The sequence below is a fragment of the Somniosus microcephalus genome, chromosome 23, assembly GCF_052327205.1.
Source record: "Somniosus microcephalus isolate GS21.2 chromosome 23, FLI_Smic_1.0, whole genome shotgun sequence".
Taxonomy (NCBI): Eukaryota; Metazoa; Chordata; class Chondrichthyes; order Squaliformes; family Somniosidae; genus Somniosus; species Somniosus microcephalus.
In genome coordinates, this window is record NC_141009.1 from 16,807,892 (window position 1) to 16,825,610 (window position 17,719).

Sequence of the window (17,719 nt, forward strand, 5' to 3'; positions counted from 1 at the left end):
AACCACATGTCTGCTCCATCACCAAGACCGCCTACTTCCACCTATTGACTATTCCAACGCTCTCCTGGCTGGCTTTCCATCTTCCACCCTCCATAAACTTGAACTCGTCCCAAACTCTGCTGCTATCCTAACCCATTCACCCATCAGCCCTATGCTTGCTGACCTACATTGGTCCAGCAAGCTCTCGATTTTAAAATTCTCATCCTTATTTTCAAATCCCTCCATGGCCTCGCCCCTCCCTATCTCTGTAACCTCCTCCAGGCCTGCAACCCTCCAAGCTCCCTGTGCTCCTCCAATTCTGGCCTCTTGCGCATCCCCACATTCCATCACTCCACCATTGGCAACCATGCCTTCAGCTGCCTAGACCCTAGGCTTGGAATTCCCTCCCTAAGCCTCTCTGCCTCTCTACTCTCTCTTCCTTCAAGACACTGCTTAAATCCTACCTCTTCCGGAACATCGCCCGACTCCACCCTTGCCTCAGCTCATCTGCTGCTGAAACCCTCATGCATGCCATTATCACCTCTAGACTTGACTATTCCAATGCACTCCTGGCCGACCTCCCATGTTCTACCCTCCATAAACTTGAGGTCATCCAAAACTCTGCTGCCCATGTCCTAACTCGCACCAAGTCCCGTTCACCCCTCACCCCTGTGCTTGCTGACCTACATTGGCTCCCAGTTAAGCAATGCCTCGATTTTAAATCGAGCCTTGGTTCCGAATCCCTCCATGGCCTCGCCTCTCCCTATCTCTATAATCTCCTCCGGCCCCACAACCCTCTGAGATATCTGCGCTCTTCCAATTCTAGCCTCCTGAGCATCCCCAATTTTAACCGCCCCACCATTGGTGGCCGTGCCTTCAGCTGCCAAGGCCATAAGCTCTGGAATTCCTGGTTCGGTGTCAAATTTTGTTTTATAATGCTCCTGTGAAGCGCCTTGGGACATTTTACTACGCTAAAGGCGCTATATAATACAAGTTGTTGTTGTTGATTGCTCTTGAGAAATGTCAGCGTAAAAATTTTACTTTAACTCAAAAGGACATCACCTTTACCCACTATTGTTTCATTTGCAGAATGCACCATTACGTCACTTGCACTTGATTCCATCGCAAAAAGTGATAAAGATCTGGCTTTTCTTGCTCCTTAAACAAAAAGATTTGCCAAGCACTTTTCAAGAAGACATTACCTCTTTAATCCAGTTATCAATGGACATATGCCCAAAGTACAAGAATTGCAAACACATTCAGCATCAGACATCTTAAAAATAGAGAAATTAAGAAAATAACATATCATAGAATCATGGAACTAAGTTAACAGTTGTCATATTAACTTACTCAGTGGTACCCTGAAAGGCATGGCCAAGGCTAGGATTGTTGCATCAACTTCTCTTAAACAGTTTATCATCATTTCAGTGTCAATGCTTGGACAGTCCACTATCTCTGCAATCTACCAGTCAAAAATAAAGACTTTATTTATACCACTTCTTTTAGTACATGTACAATAACATTTCATTGTTATATTAGCGAAAAAGAACCCAGGAAGGATAGTACTTTCAACCTAAAGTATTACATTCCCACCCACTACCCTCCACCCCATAACAGAGAGCTGCACCACTCAAACTTAGCAGATGTTTCTCCTTTTGAATTGAATTGACTTGCTTTCCAGTCCTGGACGTTGTACCCTGTGCTCCCACAGCACCAGAAAATGTAGTTCCTCGTTGGGATTCATGTTCTCAGGTAACACTGAAATTCCAAATGTCACTGGAGTATCACATTCACATTAAGTCCCGAGAATGCCAATTTATAAAACAATGAGCATTTCTTTGCACAACTCTCTTCGGGCTGGGCGACCTAAAATGGTAGGTCAGCATCAAGGTGCCTTGTGACTGTTCAGATTTGGACTTTTTCTTAACAGATAGGAGAAATAAACAAAACATTTTTAGAAACTTTATATATATTTTATATTGAATATATATATACACCCCACAATACCGTTCTCCTGTAAATGATAAGCAGTCTGCTTTAATACAATGGGCCCAATTAAGATCAATGCTGATAATCTTAAATTAATTACAATTTAAAAATGTCTCTGTCCAAAATCATTTCCATTCAGTAGAATATAAAACATTGTGGCTGAAGGAGGGAGTTTCCACATCAGACATAGACTATTTCTGCTGGCTTATAGTTTTATTTAAACAGTTGTGATGTTACATAGAATTACATAGAATGTACAGCACAGAAACAGGCCAGTCAGCTCAACTAGTCTGTGCTGGTGTTAGAACATAAGAAATAGGTGCAGGAATAGGCCATTCGGCCCTTCAAACCTGCTCTGCCATTCAATAAGATTATGGCTGATCTTCTACCTCAACTCTACATACCCACACTTTTCCCATATCCCTTAATTCCCTCAGTATCCAAAAATCTATCGATCTCTGTCTTGAATATGCTCAACGACTGAATATACTATTCTATATATTCTACCTATCTCATCTCAGCCTTTCAGCATATCTTTATTACAAAGGATTGGAGTACAAGAGTTGTCAAAGTTAGGAAAGTTAGTAATCTTATTGCAGTGCAGCTGCATTTTTAAAATTGATAATATAGAAGAAGGGTCAATGCACACAATACCAAAACAAACATAAACACAGTTAAAATGATATAATTGGCATAAAAGGTTCACATTTGAGCTACGCACAGTGTTGCCAATGCTGCTCTGAAGAGATTCACAAAACCACCCCCTGGTGAGACTCAGATTCTAATGCTCCCTGTGAGAAAGCATTCTACTCAGTGCATCCAGTGGCACGTCAAGGATTGGAAACTCACTCTGTGGAGATTTGTAAGGATGAACCAACATCTTACTGCTTTCGAAGCAACTAATAGATGCACCAACTGGCTGTGCCCAGGGGCCTACAATTTGGGTTACTCAATATACTAGCCTGCGAATTGGGGCGGAAGCCACTTCCACTCATTTTTTGCTCCAAAATCGATGCGCCCACATGCCAGCCATTTTTGGGGTCTTTCACTCTGCAATCTGCCTGGCAAGTCCTCACGCAGTTTATTTAAATATATTAAAATGTGGACCAGTGGCATTGGTGCACTGAAATTCTGAAAGTTACGCTCGCAGTGCTCCAGGAGGTAACTTGGAATGAAATGTTTAAAGCCTACCTGTTGGCCAGGATCAGCTCAGACTGGCAGAAATTAGGAACTTTCCTTTCATGCAATTTTCATCGACAGTGCTGGATGTGCCTCTGACTGCCTGTGAGACTGTGAAACCCCAAGATATTTCACGCCCACTCCCCACCCACAGTGAGAGGTACTGAAAACCATGGATGGGATTCCAAGGGGAATTACTTTGTCGTTATAATGAAGGAGGTAAAGCAGCAGGATAGGATGGAGGGTAGAAAAAGAAAGCAGCATATGAGGAGGATTTAAGATATTACACCACCCCTCAATGAATTTGCATGCCACATAGGACTTAAGCAAACCATGGTGAGGATCTGTTGGGAGCTGGATGGTGGACCAGAAGATAAGTTTTAAAGTTTTATTTTAGGCTTCCTGGTGGGCCAGGAGGTTGGAGGCCTTGGGCCACGGGTCCCCAACTGTGGCTTCCTGCCGCCAAATACCCACTGCCGCCAGCCAGCCAGGTAGTCAATCTGGCCGGGTGTCGGGCGAGAATCTGGAAAGATTTATTCAAATGAGGCCCTGTCATTAAGACCGTCGGGGCCTCCACGTCCCAACGACCTTCCCTGTAAGCTGCGCTTTGTTCCACGCGGCCTGCTTCTTTTAATGCGCGGTCCTTTTAAATTTCTGTGCATGAGCGGTACTTACAATGGAAGAGCCGGTGAGCGGCCTGCGCGGAATCTTGCCGGTTGCAGCCTCACAGCTTAGAGTGAACATTGGTTCCCGACCTTGCTGGGTTTGTCACCCACTATCGGGCTCCCGTACACCCTTCCTACGCTCCCCCTGTAACAATCGAGGCCGTTGTCTCCACTGGGAATTTCTAAGGAGAGCTTATTTGTCCGTTTACAAAAATGTGACATATCTATAGTACTCTCATTGAAGAATGCCAATGTATTGCTTGCATTTGACATAATTGTGATAAAGCGACGCTGATTTCTTCTAAAAGTGGAACTACTAATTGTTGAAAATAACTGGGTTAATACCTGCATGAAAATAATGCACACAGGAATGTAGAAAAGTGTCTTAAGCATTTGGATGTGAACTTGGCTTGATCGAAAGTACTACCTCTATACGCTTTCCCTCCAGAATTCGGTGATGATCCTGCTTTAAACAACTGAAAGTTTAGCATAATAATGGTAATTCCTTCCCAGTGCTTTTCAGTTGTTCTGCCTACCTGTTGGGCCCAATGAAGAGGATCATTTACTAAAGCAAATGGACTATTCGCGACTCCACTCTCAGAAATGGCTCCCTTGATTATACCTTTGTTGTGTGGGCTCAGTATCTGTGGAGGAAGAAGAATCCAGATAAAATCAAGTTTAGATGGAATAGGTTGGTCAAGTGCCAAATTATAATGAGGTCTGTATGCCCTCTTAGCCAGAGCTGTTGTTGTATGTGGCTGCTTGATATGAATGAGTTACTGAAGAAATCATTTTTTTTAATTGGTCATTCCATACAATGAGCAAATGATGTTCTACTAACTTTTTTCTTTTTGGCTCACAGTTTCACAATTAGATTTTGACTTTGCTACTCAGCTCTTTCACACATGGATACCCCCAACTTTTTGTTATTTTTACTAGTTAACCAGCTCATCATTTGCTTTAGATACTCATCTAAAGGATCTTTATTACAGATTTATTGTGATCGGCTGTTTTTTTTCTCCATCCCTACTAACAAAATAGTATTCAGTGAAATAGCACACAATACCTATAGGCATGCATTCCACTGATACTTCTTCTGTCAGCTGTGGCTCAGTGGGTAGCACCTTCGCCTCTGAGTCAGAAGGGTGTGGGTTCAAGCCCCACTCCAGAGACTTGAGCGAAAAATCTAGGCTGATACTCCAGTGCAGTGCTGAGGGAGTGCTGCACTATCGGATGAGACATTAAACCAAGGCCCTGTCTCAGGTGGACGTAAAAGATCCCATGGCACTATTTTGAAGAAGAGCAAGGGAGTTATCCCAGGTGTCCTGGCCAATATTTATCCCTCAATCAACATTACTAAAAAAGACAGATTATCTGGTTATTATCACATGCTGTTTGTGGGAGCTTGCTGCGCGTAAATTGATTGCCATGTTTCCTACATTACAACAGTGACTACACTTCAAAAAGTACTTCATTGGCTGGAAAACGCTTTGGGGCGTCTGGTGGTCGTGAAGGGCGCTTTATCAATGATCAGCCATGAATGGTGGAGCAGGCTCGAGGGGTCAACCTAGATTTTTTGCTCAAGTCTCTGGCGTGGGACTTGAACCCACAACTCCTGCTCTTATTTCTTATGTTTCTTATGTTCTTTATAAATGCAAGTTTTTCTTTTTTTTCCTCTGTGCTTATTTGAGTTTAACTGAAACAAACAATCACAGAGAAGAAATATCAATGCAATGATATAACGCATCAAGCAATAAAAGACATTAAAGAAATAAAGGACATGTGAATAGCTGTGGAAGTGGGAAGCCGAAGGAAAATGGGAAAGATGGAAAACCTGGAGGTCAAGTTTGAAATTAAGACATGTTTGACTATAACTACACTAAGGGATTCTGGTCAGAATATACAGTAAAGGCAATCCAGTATAAGTGCAGCTCCAGCTTTTGTCGTGCTCAGATGATGGTTAATTATTTTGGCTGAGATTTTCTGATTTGTTTAAAGTGGGAGTCCATCCTCACATAATGTGGTCAGGCTGATTATTTCTTGCACTTAAAACAAATATTATTATCCAATAATGTGAATTAGGTGATGGAAATAATACGGAATGTCGGAATTTAGTGCTAAAAAAGTTGATTTATCAAATAATTTGAATTAAGCAACTTTGAATTGTGAGGAGCAGACTGAATTACATTTATCAGCTGTAAGAGTCAACCCTGCTTAGCTTAACTGGGTTAATATGTTGGAGACATGATCGAGGTATTCTTCATATGTCCAACAAAAAATGGCTATGTTATCAAAATATACTTGGTGTAATAGGACGCAACCTTAGCATCCTCTTTGACCGTGAGCTGAGTTTCCAAACACATATCCTCTCCATCACAAATTCTGCCTCCGTAACATCATTCGTCTTCACCCCTGCCTCAGCTTATCTGCTGCTGAAACCCTTATCCATGCTTTTGTTAATTCCAGACTTGACCATTCCAACGCTCTCCTGGCCATCTTCCACCCACCATAAACTCTACTACCCGAATCCTAACCCGTTCACCCATCGCCCCTGTTCGCTGACCTACATTGGGTCCGCCAATGCCTCAATTTTAAAATTCTCATTCTCGTGTTCAAATCTCTCCATGGCCTCGCCCCTCACTATCTCTGAAACTTCCTCCAACCCTCCAAGAACTCTGCATTCCTCCAACTCTGGCCTCTTCTGAATCCCCACTCCCTTCGCCCCACCATTAGTGGCTGTGCCTTCAACCGTCTCGGCCCTACGCTCTGGAATTCCCTCCCTAAATCTTTCGGCTTCCACCTCTGTCTCCTCATTTAAGACCCTCCTTAAAACCTACCTCTTTTAGTCGCCCATCCTAATATCTCCACCTTTGGCTCGGTGTCAGTTTTTGTCTGATTACACTCCTGTGAAGCTTCTTTGGAATGTTTCCTACGTTAAAGGCGCTATATAAATGCAAATTGATGTTAAAATCCCTACCCCCTGTCAGAATGGAATCCACCAGCTGCTGGAATGTGGAATGTTTTACAGTGCTGTAAATTACACTTGTTTCTATTTGATAACTACATTGCTACAACCCTGGCCACACTACCAGAGCTATAAATTAACTTTTTTTTACCTGAAAATTGACACTTGCGCCTCCTGCTGACTCTCCAAAGAGACTGATAAGGTTTGGGTCTCCACCAAATGCTTTGATGTTTCTTGTTACCCAAGTAATGGCTTCATGCTGATCCCAGAGCCCATAGTTACCTGGATTAGAGAAGTTAGTTGGAAGTTATACATTCTTATGGTGAAAGAGTCAGGTTGTTTACAAATCAAACATTCTTGTACCCTTTTCATACCAGACTTACTTCCTATTTATTGGCCCATAATTTCCGATAGGAGGCTTCCTGCGTGCAGATGCCTCCTATCGGAAAAAAATCCACGAGGTGTGTACACTTCCGCTCCTGGGCCTGTCCACAGTCGAAATGCGCAGGGCCCACGTAGCCCAGGGGTGCACGCGGTTCGCTAGCGTCCCTGGGATCACATGGGCCAGGCCAGCAAATGAAAGAAGGGATTCCCCCTTCATACTTTTGACAGATAGAACTGTCAAGAGTATGAATGGGGATGACTGAAAAAAGACACTAAAACATTAAATAATTTTTTTTTTAAATATCACGTTTTTAAAATGAGTTAAAATTACATTACATGAAATATTTTAAACAAAAATGTAAATATTTTGAAAAAAAAATTAAAGTTTTTAACGGGACTAAAAATAAACTTACCTTTTTTTAAAGTATTTTAAAATTATAAATGAGTGAAAAAATTTTTTTTTACTTTTTTTAAACTCTTATGCTGGATTCTTGACAGATCGGAAATGCCAGTTTTCAGCGCATGCCTGAAACCGGCATTTCCGATGTCCCTATGGGTGTGTACACAGCTCGTATACACCTGTAGGCATCAGAAAATACGGGCTAATGTTCCCCTAAACTGTGGCTCAGCTGGTAGCACTCTCGCCTCTGAGTCAGAAGGTTGTGGGTTCAAGTCCCACTCCAGAGACTTGATCGCAAAATCTAGGCTGACGCTCCCATTGCAGTGCTGAGGGAGTGCTGCACTGTTCGGAGGTGCCGTCTTTTGGCATGAGGCGTTAAACCGAGGCCCCGTCTGCACATAAAAAAACAATAAAAGAAAGGTGGTGCCCAATATAATCACCTCCTACACTCAAAACCTTCAACACCATCCAGGATAGAGCAGTCCCTTGCCACCGGACTTGGTATCCATCCTTTCTATCATAAGCACACCATAGCTGCAGTATGTACAATCTACAGGATTCATTGCAACAACTCACCAAGGTTAGTTTGACAGCTCATCCCTCCCCTTGCACTACATGGAAATAATTATCCATCAAGGACTGCAGTGGTTCAAGGAGAAGGCCTACTGACATCTTCTGAGGGCAACTAGGGATGGGCAATAATTGTGGCCTTGCCAGCATCGCTCACATCACAAGAACAAAGGTGTGAGATTCATGCTCATGGCTTCTAATCGCAATACAGAGTATGCACGTTTCCGACTAAAATGAGAAAATCGTAGAGCAAGTCACTCCAAGCCACTCGCACTTCCTAATCACTTGCCCAAGAGCCAACTTGGGCAGAGGCATTGCAGCAGGCTCAGATTTTATTAAAGTATTCTACAAATAAAAGATGCACAACTTTAAATCTCTTCAGAGTAATAATTAGGTTGCTGCGCACTACATGGCAGGAAGATAATAGAGGAGTTCAGTTGGCACATTGAATGTTGAAAACACAACTCAAGTAGTTTATCAATGTCATCTGAACCCAGAGATGTGTTCTGCCATTGTGCAATTTTTGGGCACATCATTTTTGCTGGGATGGGGGGCTGCCTACAGATATGGGATCAGCTTCCACAATTATGCCAATGACACCCAGCTCTAACTCTCCACAAGATCTCTCAACCGCTCCACTACCTCTGTTCTATCAAACTACTTGTCCGACATCCAGTCTTAGATGAGCCACAGTATCCTCCAGCTAAACATTGGGCAACTGAAACTGTTGTCTTCAGTCCTTGTCACTAACTCCGTTCCCTCACCACTGACTCCATCTCTCTCCCTTGCCATTGCTTCAGGCTGCACCAGATGTTTGCAATCTCGGCATCCGATGCATCTTGAGCTGAGTTTCAAACCCCATAATCCTTTCCATCTCAAAGACTGCTTAGTTTCATCCCTGTAACTTCTCTTGCCTCCGAACCTATCTTAGCCCATTCGCTGCTGATACCCTCATACATACATGCCTTTGTCACCTCCAGACTTGGTTACTCCAATACTCTCCTTGCTGCTCTTCCATCCACCATCTTCCAGAAATTCCACCTCATCCAACATATCCTATCTTGCACCAAAATCCTGCTTGCCCATTACTCCCACCCTGGCCAACACTGGTTCCTGGGCTCCAAACGCCACTAATTTATAAGTTCCATTCATTGGTCTGGAATTTAGATTGTGCCTGAATCGGGCACGATCCTGATGCAGCGCACACTGCGCGTGCCTAATGAGGCCAGTGGCAGAACCACGGCAAATTGGTCCGCCAGTCACTTTAGGATACTACTGAAGAGCTACAGGCGCCATTTTCAGTCATAGAGTTAGCTCGCCGGTTGCATGAGGGGACAGCAAGATCAGCCGGCTCAGAGGAGGGCCTCATGAGAGTCCGGGGCCAGAGGAAATTGGGAGGGGGGATGGGCGACAGCCGGCAGCGGCCCACAGTTTTCATGGGGAGCCAGGAGGAGCACATGTGCTCCTCCTGGGTCCGCAATAAGGTAAGTAAAAAATATTAAACTTACCTTTTGTGCAGCAGCCTCCAGCGGTTCCTTTAAGGACCGCTCGTATGGCTACTGAGCGCCTGAAGAAAATGACTAGCATGCATGCCACATGCTGTGACCATTCGCAAAGCAATTTGGCAAAGAGGCCTGAAACCGGCATTAAGCCCCCGGTTGGCATATGGAGTGAGCCTAACGTCAGTTTCAGGCAGGCGCCCTGGATGCCCATTGAGCGGCCCTAACCAATATGGCAGGCGACACACTTCCAGCGCAGAAAGAGTGTACGCACACCGCCCACCATATCGGACCCTTAGGCACCCGTTTTACATCTGTGAAACGGGTGCAGCACGATCCAATTTCTAGGCCATTGTCTTCAAATCCTTTCATTGGCCTTGCCCCTCCCTATCTCTGTAACCTCCTTTAGCCCTACATCTCCTCCCGCCAAACTCTCAATTCGTCTGGCTCCTGCCTCTTTTAACCCATGCCATTGGCCGTCATGCTTTGAACCACCTAGATCACATTCTCTAGAACTCCCTCCCTAAACTCCTGCATCTCTTCACCTTCTTTTCCTCCTTTAAGACCCTCCTGTTTTAGTCATCCTTCCTAATCTCTCCTCTCTGGCTTGCCGTTTGTTTTCCTCGCATTGCTGTGAAGCTCTGTTGGCTATTTCTCTATACTAAAGGCACTGTGTAAATGTAAGATGTCGTTCTGATAGCATGCCCAAGATTGAAAATTCACCAGACCGAGAAACATGAGCCCAAACACACATCCTGTCAGGGGATATTTTATAATGAGGTGGGGGCATGAAAAACCTGACTTTTATTTAAGGTTCTGATACCTGCTGCAGCCTTATACTGTAAATGGCATGCTGAAATTTTGTTCATACCTGTAGTTCTCATTAAATGGTTTCAGCAACATTGGTGAAACTGACCTGGTGCATTTGCATCTCCTGTACTTAAGAAACCCAGGGGTCCCAGGCGGTAGTTAAATGACACGATGACAACATCCCCTCGGGCAGCGATTTGCGCTCCGTCGTATAAGCTGGCTGCAGATGATCCAATAATGAAAGCACCTCCATGGATCCAAATCATGACTGGTAAATCCTTTCCTGGATAAATGATGTTTAAAAAAAATATATATTTGTTTTTAATAGAAATTCTTTTTTCAATCCATTTATACACAGAAAAGAAGTGGAGGTATGAATTCCATCATTAAATTAATCATCAGAAAATTGCGCGCAGTGAAGGCTTTCAGTCAGAAGTGCAAAGCTGGAAGATTATCCTTTATGTGTATACAGAAAATAAGGGGGGATGAGAGAAGGATTTCACAGTGACAGGCCAGTTAGTCTGACATTAGTTGTCGGGAAAATGCTGGAATCCATTATTAAGGAAGTGGTAACAGGGCACTTAGAAAATCATAATATGATTCGGCAGATTCAGCATGGGTTTTATGAAAGGGAAATTGTGTTTGACAAATTTATTACAGTTCTTTGAGGGTGTAACTACCAGGGTAGATAAAGGGGAACCAGTGGATGTAGTATACTTGGATTTCCAAAAGGCATTCGATAAGGTGCCACATAAAAGGTAAGGGCCCATGGGATTGGGGGTAGTATATTAGCATGGACAGACGATTGGTTAACAGACATAAAACAGAGATTACGGATAAATGGGTTATTTTCAGGTTGGCAGGTTGTAACTAGTTGGGTGCCGCAAGGATCAGTGCTTGGGCCTCAGCTATTTACAATCTATATTAATGGCTTAGATGAAGGGACCGAGTGTAATGTATCCAAGTTTGCTGATGATACAAAGCTAGGTGGGAAAGTAAGCTGTGAGGAGGACACAAAGGACTGGATTTTCTCATTGGAGGCGGGACTTCTGGTTTACAGGTTTCAGTCCCACCCCCAGCGACGTCTGACTAACCCATGCTTTTTTCCCGTGATTGGCCTTGTTAAGCCCGCCTTACCGGCCAATTAAGGGAATGCCAATGACAGATGACATCAGCGTATGACGCTTCATCTGTCGAAAAAATTTTGACATGATTTGTCAGCGTTTGACAGCTTTAAGAAGCTGTCTTATTGCAAGGGGATTGGAGCACAAGAGTAAGGAAGTCTTGCTACAATTGTACAGGGCTTTGGTAAGACCACACCTGGAGTACTGTGCACAGTTTTGGTCTCCTTATCTAAGGAATGATATGCTTGCCTTAGAGGCAGTGCAACTAAGGTTCACTAGATTGATTCCTGGGATGAGAGGGTTGTTCTATGAGGAGAGATTGAGCCCATACTCCCTGGAGTTTAGAAGAATGAGAGGTGATCTCATTGAAACATATAAGATTCAGAGGGGGATTGACAGGGTAGCTGGAGAGTCTAGAACTAAGAGGCATAGTCTCAGGAAAAGGGGTCAGCCATTATAAGACTAAGATTAGGAGGAATTTCGTCACTCAGAGAGGGTTGTGAATCTTTGGAATTCTCTACTTTCTTAAATTCTTTTATGGGAGTCGCTAGCAAGGCCAGCATTTATTGCCTATTCCCTAATTGCCCTTGAAAAGGTGGTGGTGAGCCGCCTCCTTGAACCGCGGTGAAGGTACTCCCACAGTGTTGTGAGGGAGGGAGTTCCATGATTTTGACCCAGCGACGATATACTTCCAAGTCAGGATGGTGTGTGATTTGGAGGTGGTGGTGTTCCCAAGTGCCTGCTGCCCTTGTCCTTCTAAGTGGAAGAGGTCACGCATTTGGGAGGTGCTGCCAAAGAAGCCTTGGCGAGTTACTACAGTGCATCTTGTAGATGGTGTACACTGTAGCCATGGTACACCAGTGAATGGGGTGCCAATCAAGCGGGCTACTTTGTCCTGGATGGTGTCGAGCTTCTTGAGTGTTGTTGGAGCTTTGTCTTTTGCACTCGCGTGCTGGGCTCCACCATCATTGAGGATGGGGATATTCATTAGAGCCTCCCCCTCCTCCCATTAGTTGTTTAATGGTCCACCACCATTCACGACTGGATGTGGCAGGACTGAGAGCTTTGATCTGATCCGTTGATTGTGGGATCTCTTAGCCCTGTCTATAGCATGCTGCTTCCGCTGTTTACAGATTGTGGTGGAATATAATTCTGCTGCTGCTGATGGCCCACTGTGCCGTATGAATGCCCGGTTTTGAACTGCTAGATCTGTTCTGAATCTATCCCATTTAGCACGGTGGTAGTGCCACACAACACGATGGAGGGTGTCTTCAGTGTGAAGACGGGACTTTGTCTCCACAATGTGCGGTGGTCACTGCTACCAATGCTGTCATGGACAGATGCATCTGCGACAGGTAGATTGGTGAGGACGAGGTCAAGCAGGTTTTTCCCTCATGTTGGTTCTCTCACCACCTGTCGCAGGCCCAGACTGGCAGCTATGTTCTTCAGGACTCGGCCAGTAGTGGTGCTACCAAGCCACTCTTTTGTGATGGACATTGAAGTCCCCCACCCAGAGTACATTCTGTGCCCTTGCAAATCTCAGTGCTTCCAAGTGGTGTTCAACATGGAGGAGTACTGATTCATCAGCTGAGGGAGGGCAGTAGGTGGTAATCAGCATGAGGTTTCCTTGCCCATGCTTGGCCTGGCCTGAAGTCATGAGACTTCATGGGGTCCAGAGTCAATGTTGAGGACTCCCAGGCCCACTCCTTCCCAACTGTATACCATAGTGCTACCACCCCTGTTGCGTCTATCCTGCCGGTGAGATAGGACATACCCAGGGATGATGATGGAGGAGTTTGGGACATTAGCTGAAAGGTATGATTCTGTGAGTATGACTATAACAGGCTTGACTAGTCTGTGGGACAGCTCCCCCAATTTTGGCACAAGTCCCCAGATGTTGGTGAGGAGGACAATTAAGGTCTGGCATCACATATAGGCCAGACCAGGTAAGGATGGCAGATTTCTTTTCCTAAAGGACATTAGTGAACCAGATGGGTTTTTACGACAATCCGATAGTTTCATGGTTACCATTACTGATACTAGCTTTTTATTCATGGTGGGATTTGAACTCACGTCTCTGGATCATTAGTCCAGGCCTTTAGATTACTAGCCTAGTAACATTACCACTATGCTACCATTCCCTGCTCCAAAGGGCTGTGGATGCTGAATCGTTGAGTATATTCATGACTGAGATAGATAGATTTTTGGACTCTAGGGGAATCAAGGGATATGGGGATCAGGCAGGAAAGTGGAATTGAGGCTGAAGATCAGCCATGATCTTATTGAATGGTGGAGCAGGCTCGCGGGGGCGTATGGCCTACTCCTGCTCCTAATTCTTATGTTCTTACTGAGAACAGTAACCTGATTCCAAAATAACTTGAAAAGAGTACAAAAGCAAAATACTGCAGATACTGAAAATCTGAAATCTAAACAGAAAATGCTGGAAACACTCAGCAGGTCAGACAGCATCTGTGGAGAGTGAGTAACAAAGTTAACGTTTCAGGTCGATGACCTTTCGTCAGAACTGGAAAAGGTTGGAGATGTAACAGGTTTTAAGCAAGGGGCAGGGAAAGTGGGGAGGGGAGGAAAGAACATAGGGAAGGTGACGTAAGAAAACTACTAGGCACTTGGTCTAAGCGTTAAAGCTTTAATCAACTGTTTTACAGCATGGAGATCTAGTTGTGTCCTTCACTAGTTCCTGTTAAGGAATGTCCTGAGCAAGCTGGGCCCATGCCCGATTATTTATACTCTCCCTGGACAGCGCCACCAGCAGGCCGCCCAGTATTATTTCATAAGTCATTTCCACATGAATGACAAGATTCATGTCAGAAGGTCTGTGATAGGGTGGAAGGCAGGAGAGATTAAAAGACAAAAGGGATGATGGTGCAAGGTGAAAGGAGATGGTAATGGGACAAGTAAAGAAACAAAAGATGGGTCTAGAGGAGGTGTAAATGGGAATATCAGAATCTTGAGCAACAGCTGCCGTCCAAAAAAATGGGGGCAGAAGATATGATCTGAAATTGTTGAACTCAATGTTGAGTCCGGAAGGCTGTAAAGTGCCTAATAGACAGATGCGGTGATGTTCCTCGAGCTTCCGTTGAGCTTCCTTGGAACAGTGTAGGAGGCCGAGGACAGAGTGGTCAGAGTGGGAGTGGTCCGGAGAATTAAAATGATCGGCGACCGGAGGCTCGAGGTCACGCTTGCGGACTGAAATTAAAATTACATTTTTCCTCAGCTTTCTTCCCCCCCCCCCACCTGAATAAATGGTTGAATGGAAGAATACCTTTCAAATTGTAGCATTCATGATCACTACAGATTTAAAACAATGTCTTCCTGTGATATAGAGACAGACAGCAACACAGTGGTGGTAAAGGTGGAGGCATGCATTCATCTGTTTGGTTAGCTGTATGACCGTTTCTGCCATAATGTAGGGAGAAAAGTTGCTCAAAAGGGCTTCTCAGATTGTCTCTAACATTATTGCCCTTCCTTTCATTTTGGAGTTGAGTTTGGTTGTAACAACTTTCTGCTTGTGAGCTTCCTGCTCACAATTCCCCCCCCCCCCCCACATTAATTTTTGGAAAAGAAAATTCTAAGTCTGGCGAGTGCAGAAGCGAAATACCCTGGCCAGTAAGTAGAGGAATGTGATTTTTTTAATACTTTGTGGCTTCTTTCATTAGATCCATGGGGCTATAAATCGGCGCAATCCCGCCCAACAGGGACAGCAGAATGAGATGCATAGCTTGTCCCTGGCTTGGTGGAAGAGTGTCAGGCAGGTATGCCAATTACGAGCAGGCTTATCGGCCCGCCATCCAGTCAAAGTGGGACCCTACTGGGGCCTAAGCCTGGATCGTATCCAGGACCCCTGAAGATTGGCAACATTTTGAAAGTATTTTTGAGCCCCTTATAAAGAAGGCCAACGGGCAAATGTCGGTCATTTTACCTGGGAGGGGGGCCCAGCATTCTTCACCAGGATTCCCAGCCAACCCCTCTGGCAGATGTCTAATGCAATGCTAGCGGGAGCGGCTCCTAGGAAATTCAACCCCCCGCCCCCATTGTTTCCCTTTGAACCAGTGCAAGTTTCATTTTCTTTTCCATTTTCTCTCTATTTTTCTACCCGCCTTTTCTGAAGGGTCCAGCAGCACGGGCACTAATGACACTCTGGTATGTCAACCAAATGGCAGTTCCTCACATGTCAACCCCCCACAGTGAGTGTTGGCAGGCAATGTTGTGAGGGGCATTGCAGAGAAACCCAATCTTCTGGCCTGACATCCACACATGCAGTTTCTAGCTGAGTTTATTCGATAGTAGACAGGAGCCTGGCTGATATTTCCTCTCCTTAAACTAGGGTTCCTGTGGGTGACTGTAGCACCCCAAGTGCTGCTTGATTGAAATCCACCTGGGAGCTTCTGGTCTGTATGACTTAGTATTACATTAGGCAATGAACTTTTGACGAGATCATTGTGAGTTATTGAAGTTACATGATTTGAGCAGTTACATACAGCTTAGAAGTTGCACTGATGTGGCTCCTGAATTCATCGGAGCTGTTGGGAAAGAGTTTTTGGGGGTGAAATTCTCCTCATTTGTGCCTCCAGTGGGAGGTGCTAACAGGGCGCAAATGGCTTTTCGTCCCCCCGAAGCGATAACCGCGCCTCCCGCGAAATTCCGCGGGAGGTTAGCGGCGGTGCTGCCAGGTATCTTCTGCACCCAGAGATCATGATGTCATCTCCAGGCGCAGCACCCCGGTTGCGCCTCGGAAGAAAAATCCGCACGCGCGCCTCACAGCAGCGCCGAGCGATGTTACTGACTGCTGCAGGGGTCGCGAACAGTGAGGCCGGACACTCGGGGGGGGGGGGCACAACTTGGGCGGCCGGCCAAAAAAGAAAGCCAATTTTTGTTTGGTTTGATTTTCGGCCACCAGTCGCTGCGTCCGTGCCGTGATCGCTCTGCTTGTTGCCTGGCACACCCGCACCCCGGTGGCCCAGAAATCTACAATGAAATCTGCAGAGCTCGCAGCAGGGGGGGCTTTCTCTTTAATGCAGGGAAGAGCCCCTGCAACGCGGCAGCGCCACGCGTGGCCACACGTAGCACTGCTGAGCACATCGCCCCGGATCGGGACATTCCCCGCCTCTTGCGCTCCAAGAGGCAAGGGGAGCGCTTGATTTAGCGCTCCACTTCCCTCGTGGAGCAAAAAGAGGGAATTTAACAAATGTTTGAAAAGGTTCGTGCCTGATGCTAACTTTACAAACATTTTTCACTTAGCGCCCCAAACGGCCCTCTAGGGGAACTTCTCCCCCTTTGTGTCCAACAGCTTGAAAATAACCAAAAATACATGCACAATAAAACAAAAATCTGAAAGTATTTGTAGCACCACAAGCTTCTATGTAAATTTTCCTTCATTAAAGAAAACTGCAGCATTTGACAAATTTATGTTACCATACCTGATTGTGGAGACCAAACATTTAGGTAGAGGCAGTCTTCCTTCCCAATATTCAATTGTAAGCATGGACTTCCATACTTCGTAGCATCCAAGATGTCTGTAGAAAGGACAGAATTGTAAATAAATGTAGGCAAGAAGTATTGCAGACACAAACATTGCATTCATATTCCTCTTTGATCCATTTTGTGTTCATCACATTTACCGTATACTGCTACTTTATTTAATTCCATGGCTCCCTTCAATCTAACTTCTCCCTCATCATCTCCTTTCTTTCCTTTGCTTTGTGTCAGCTGTGGCTCAGTGGGTAGCATACTCGCTTCTGAGTCAGAAGGTTGTGGGTTCAAGTTCCACTCCAGAGACTTGAGCAGATAAAGCTAGGCTGACACTCCCAGTGCAGTGCTGAGGGAGTGCCGCACTGTCAGAGGTGCTGTTTTTCGGATGAGGTGTTAAATCAGAGGCCCCGGCTCTTCTCTCAGGTGGACGTAAAAGATCCCATGGCACTATTTCGAAGAAGAGCAGGGGAGTTATCCCTGGTGTCCTGGGCAATATTTATCCCTCAATCAACATTGCTAAAAAAAATAGATTATCAGGTCATTATCCCATTGCTGTTTGTGGGAGCTTGCTGTGCACAAATTGGCTGCTGCATTTTCCCACATTACAACAGTGACTCCACTTTTGAAAAGTACTTCATTAGCTGTAAAGCGCTTTGAGACGTCCG

General features: G+C 45.0%; 1 protein-coding gene across 2 annotated transcripts in view; it reads right to left on the bottom strand.

The window, feature by feature from the left end:
• LOC147101686 (bile salt-activated lipase-like) overlaps positions 1-17,719 on the bottom strand; it is a 49,300-nt gene that overhangs the window by 19,276 nt on the left and 12,305 nt on the right. For both annotated transcript variants that reach the window (XM_085965490.1, XM_085965491.1), the window contains exons 5-9: positions 17,003-17,098; positions 10,547-10,723; positions 6,929-7,059; positions 4,349-4,456; positions 1,330-1,441 (exon numbers count right to left, since the gene is read on the bottom strand). In XM_085965490.1, the coding sequence (XP_085821616.1) occupies positions 1,330-1,441; positions 4,349-4,456; positions 6,929-7,059; positions 10,547-10,723; positions 17,003-17,098 (624 nt within the window). The remainder of the gene's footprint in view (positions 1-1,329; positions 1,442-4,348; positions 4,457-6,928; positions 7,060-10,546; positions 10,724-17,002; positions 17,099-17,719) is intronic.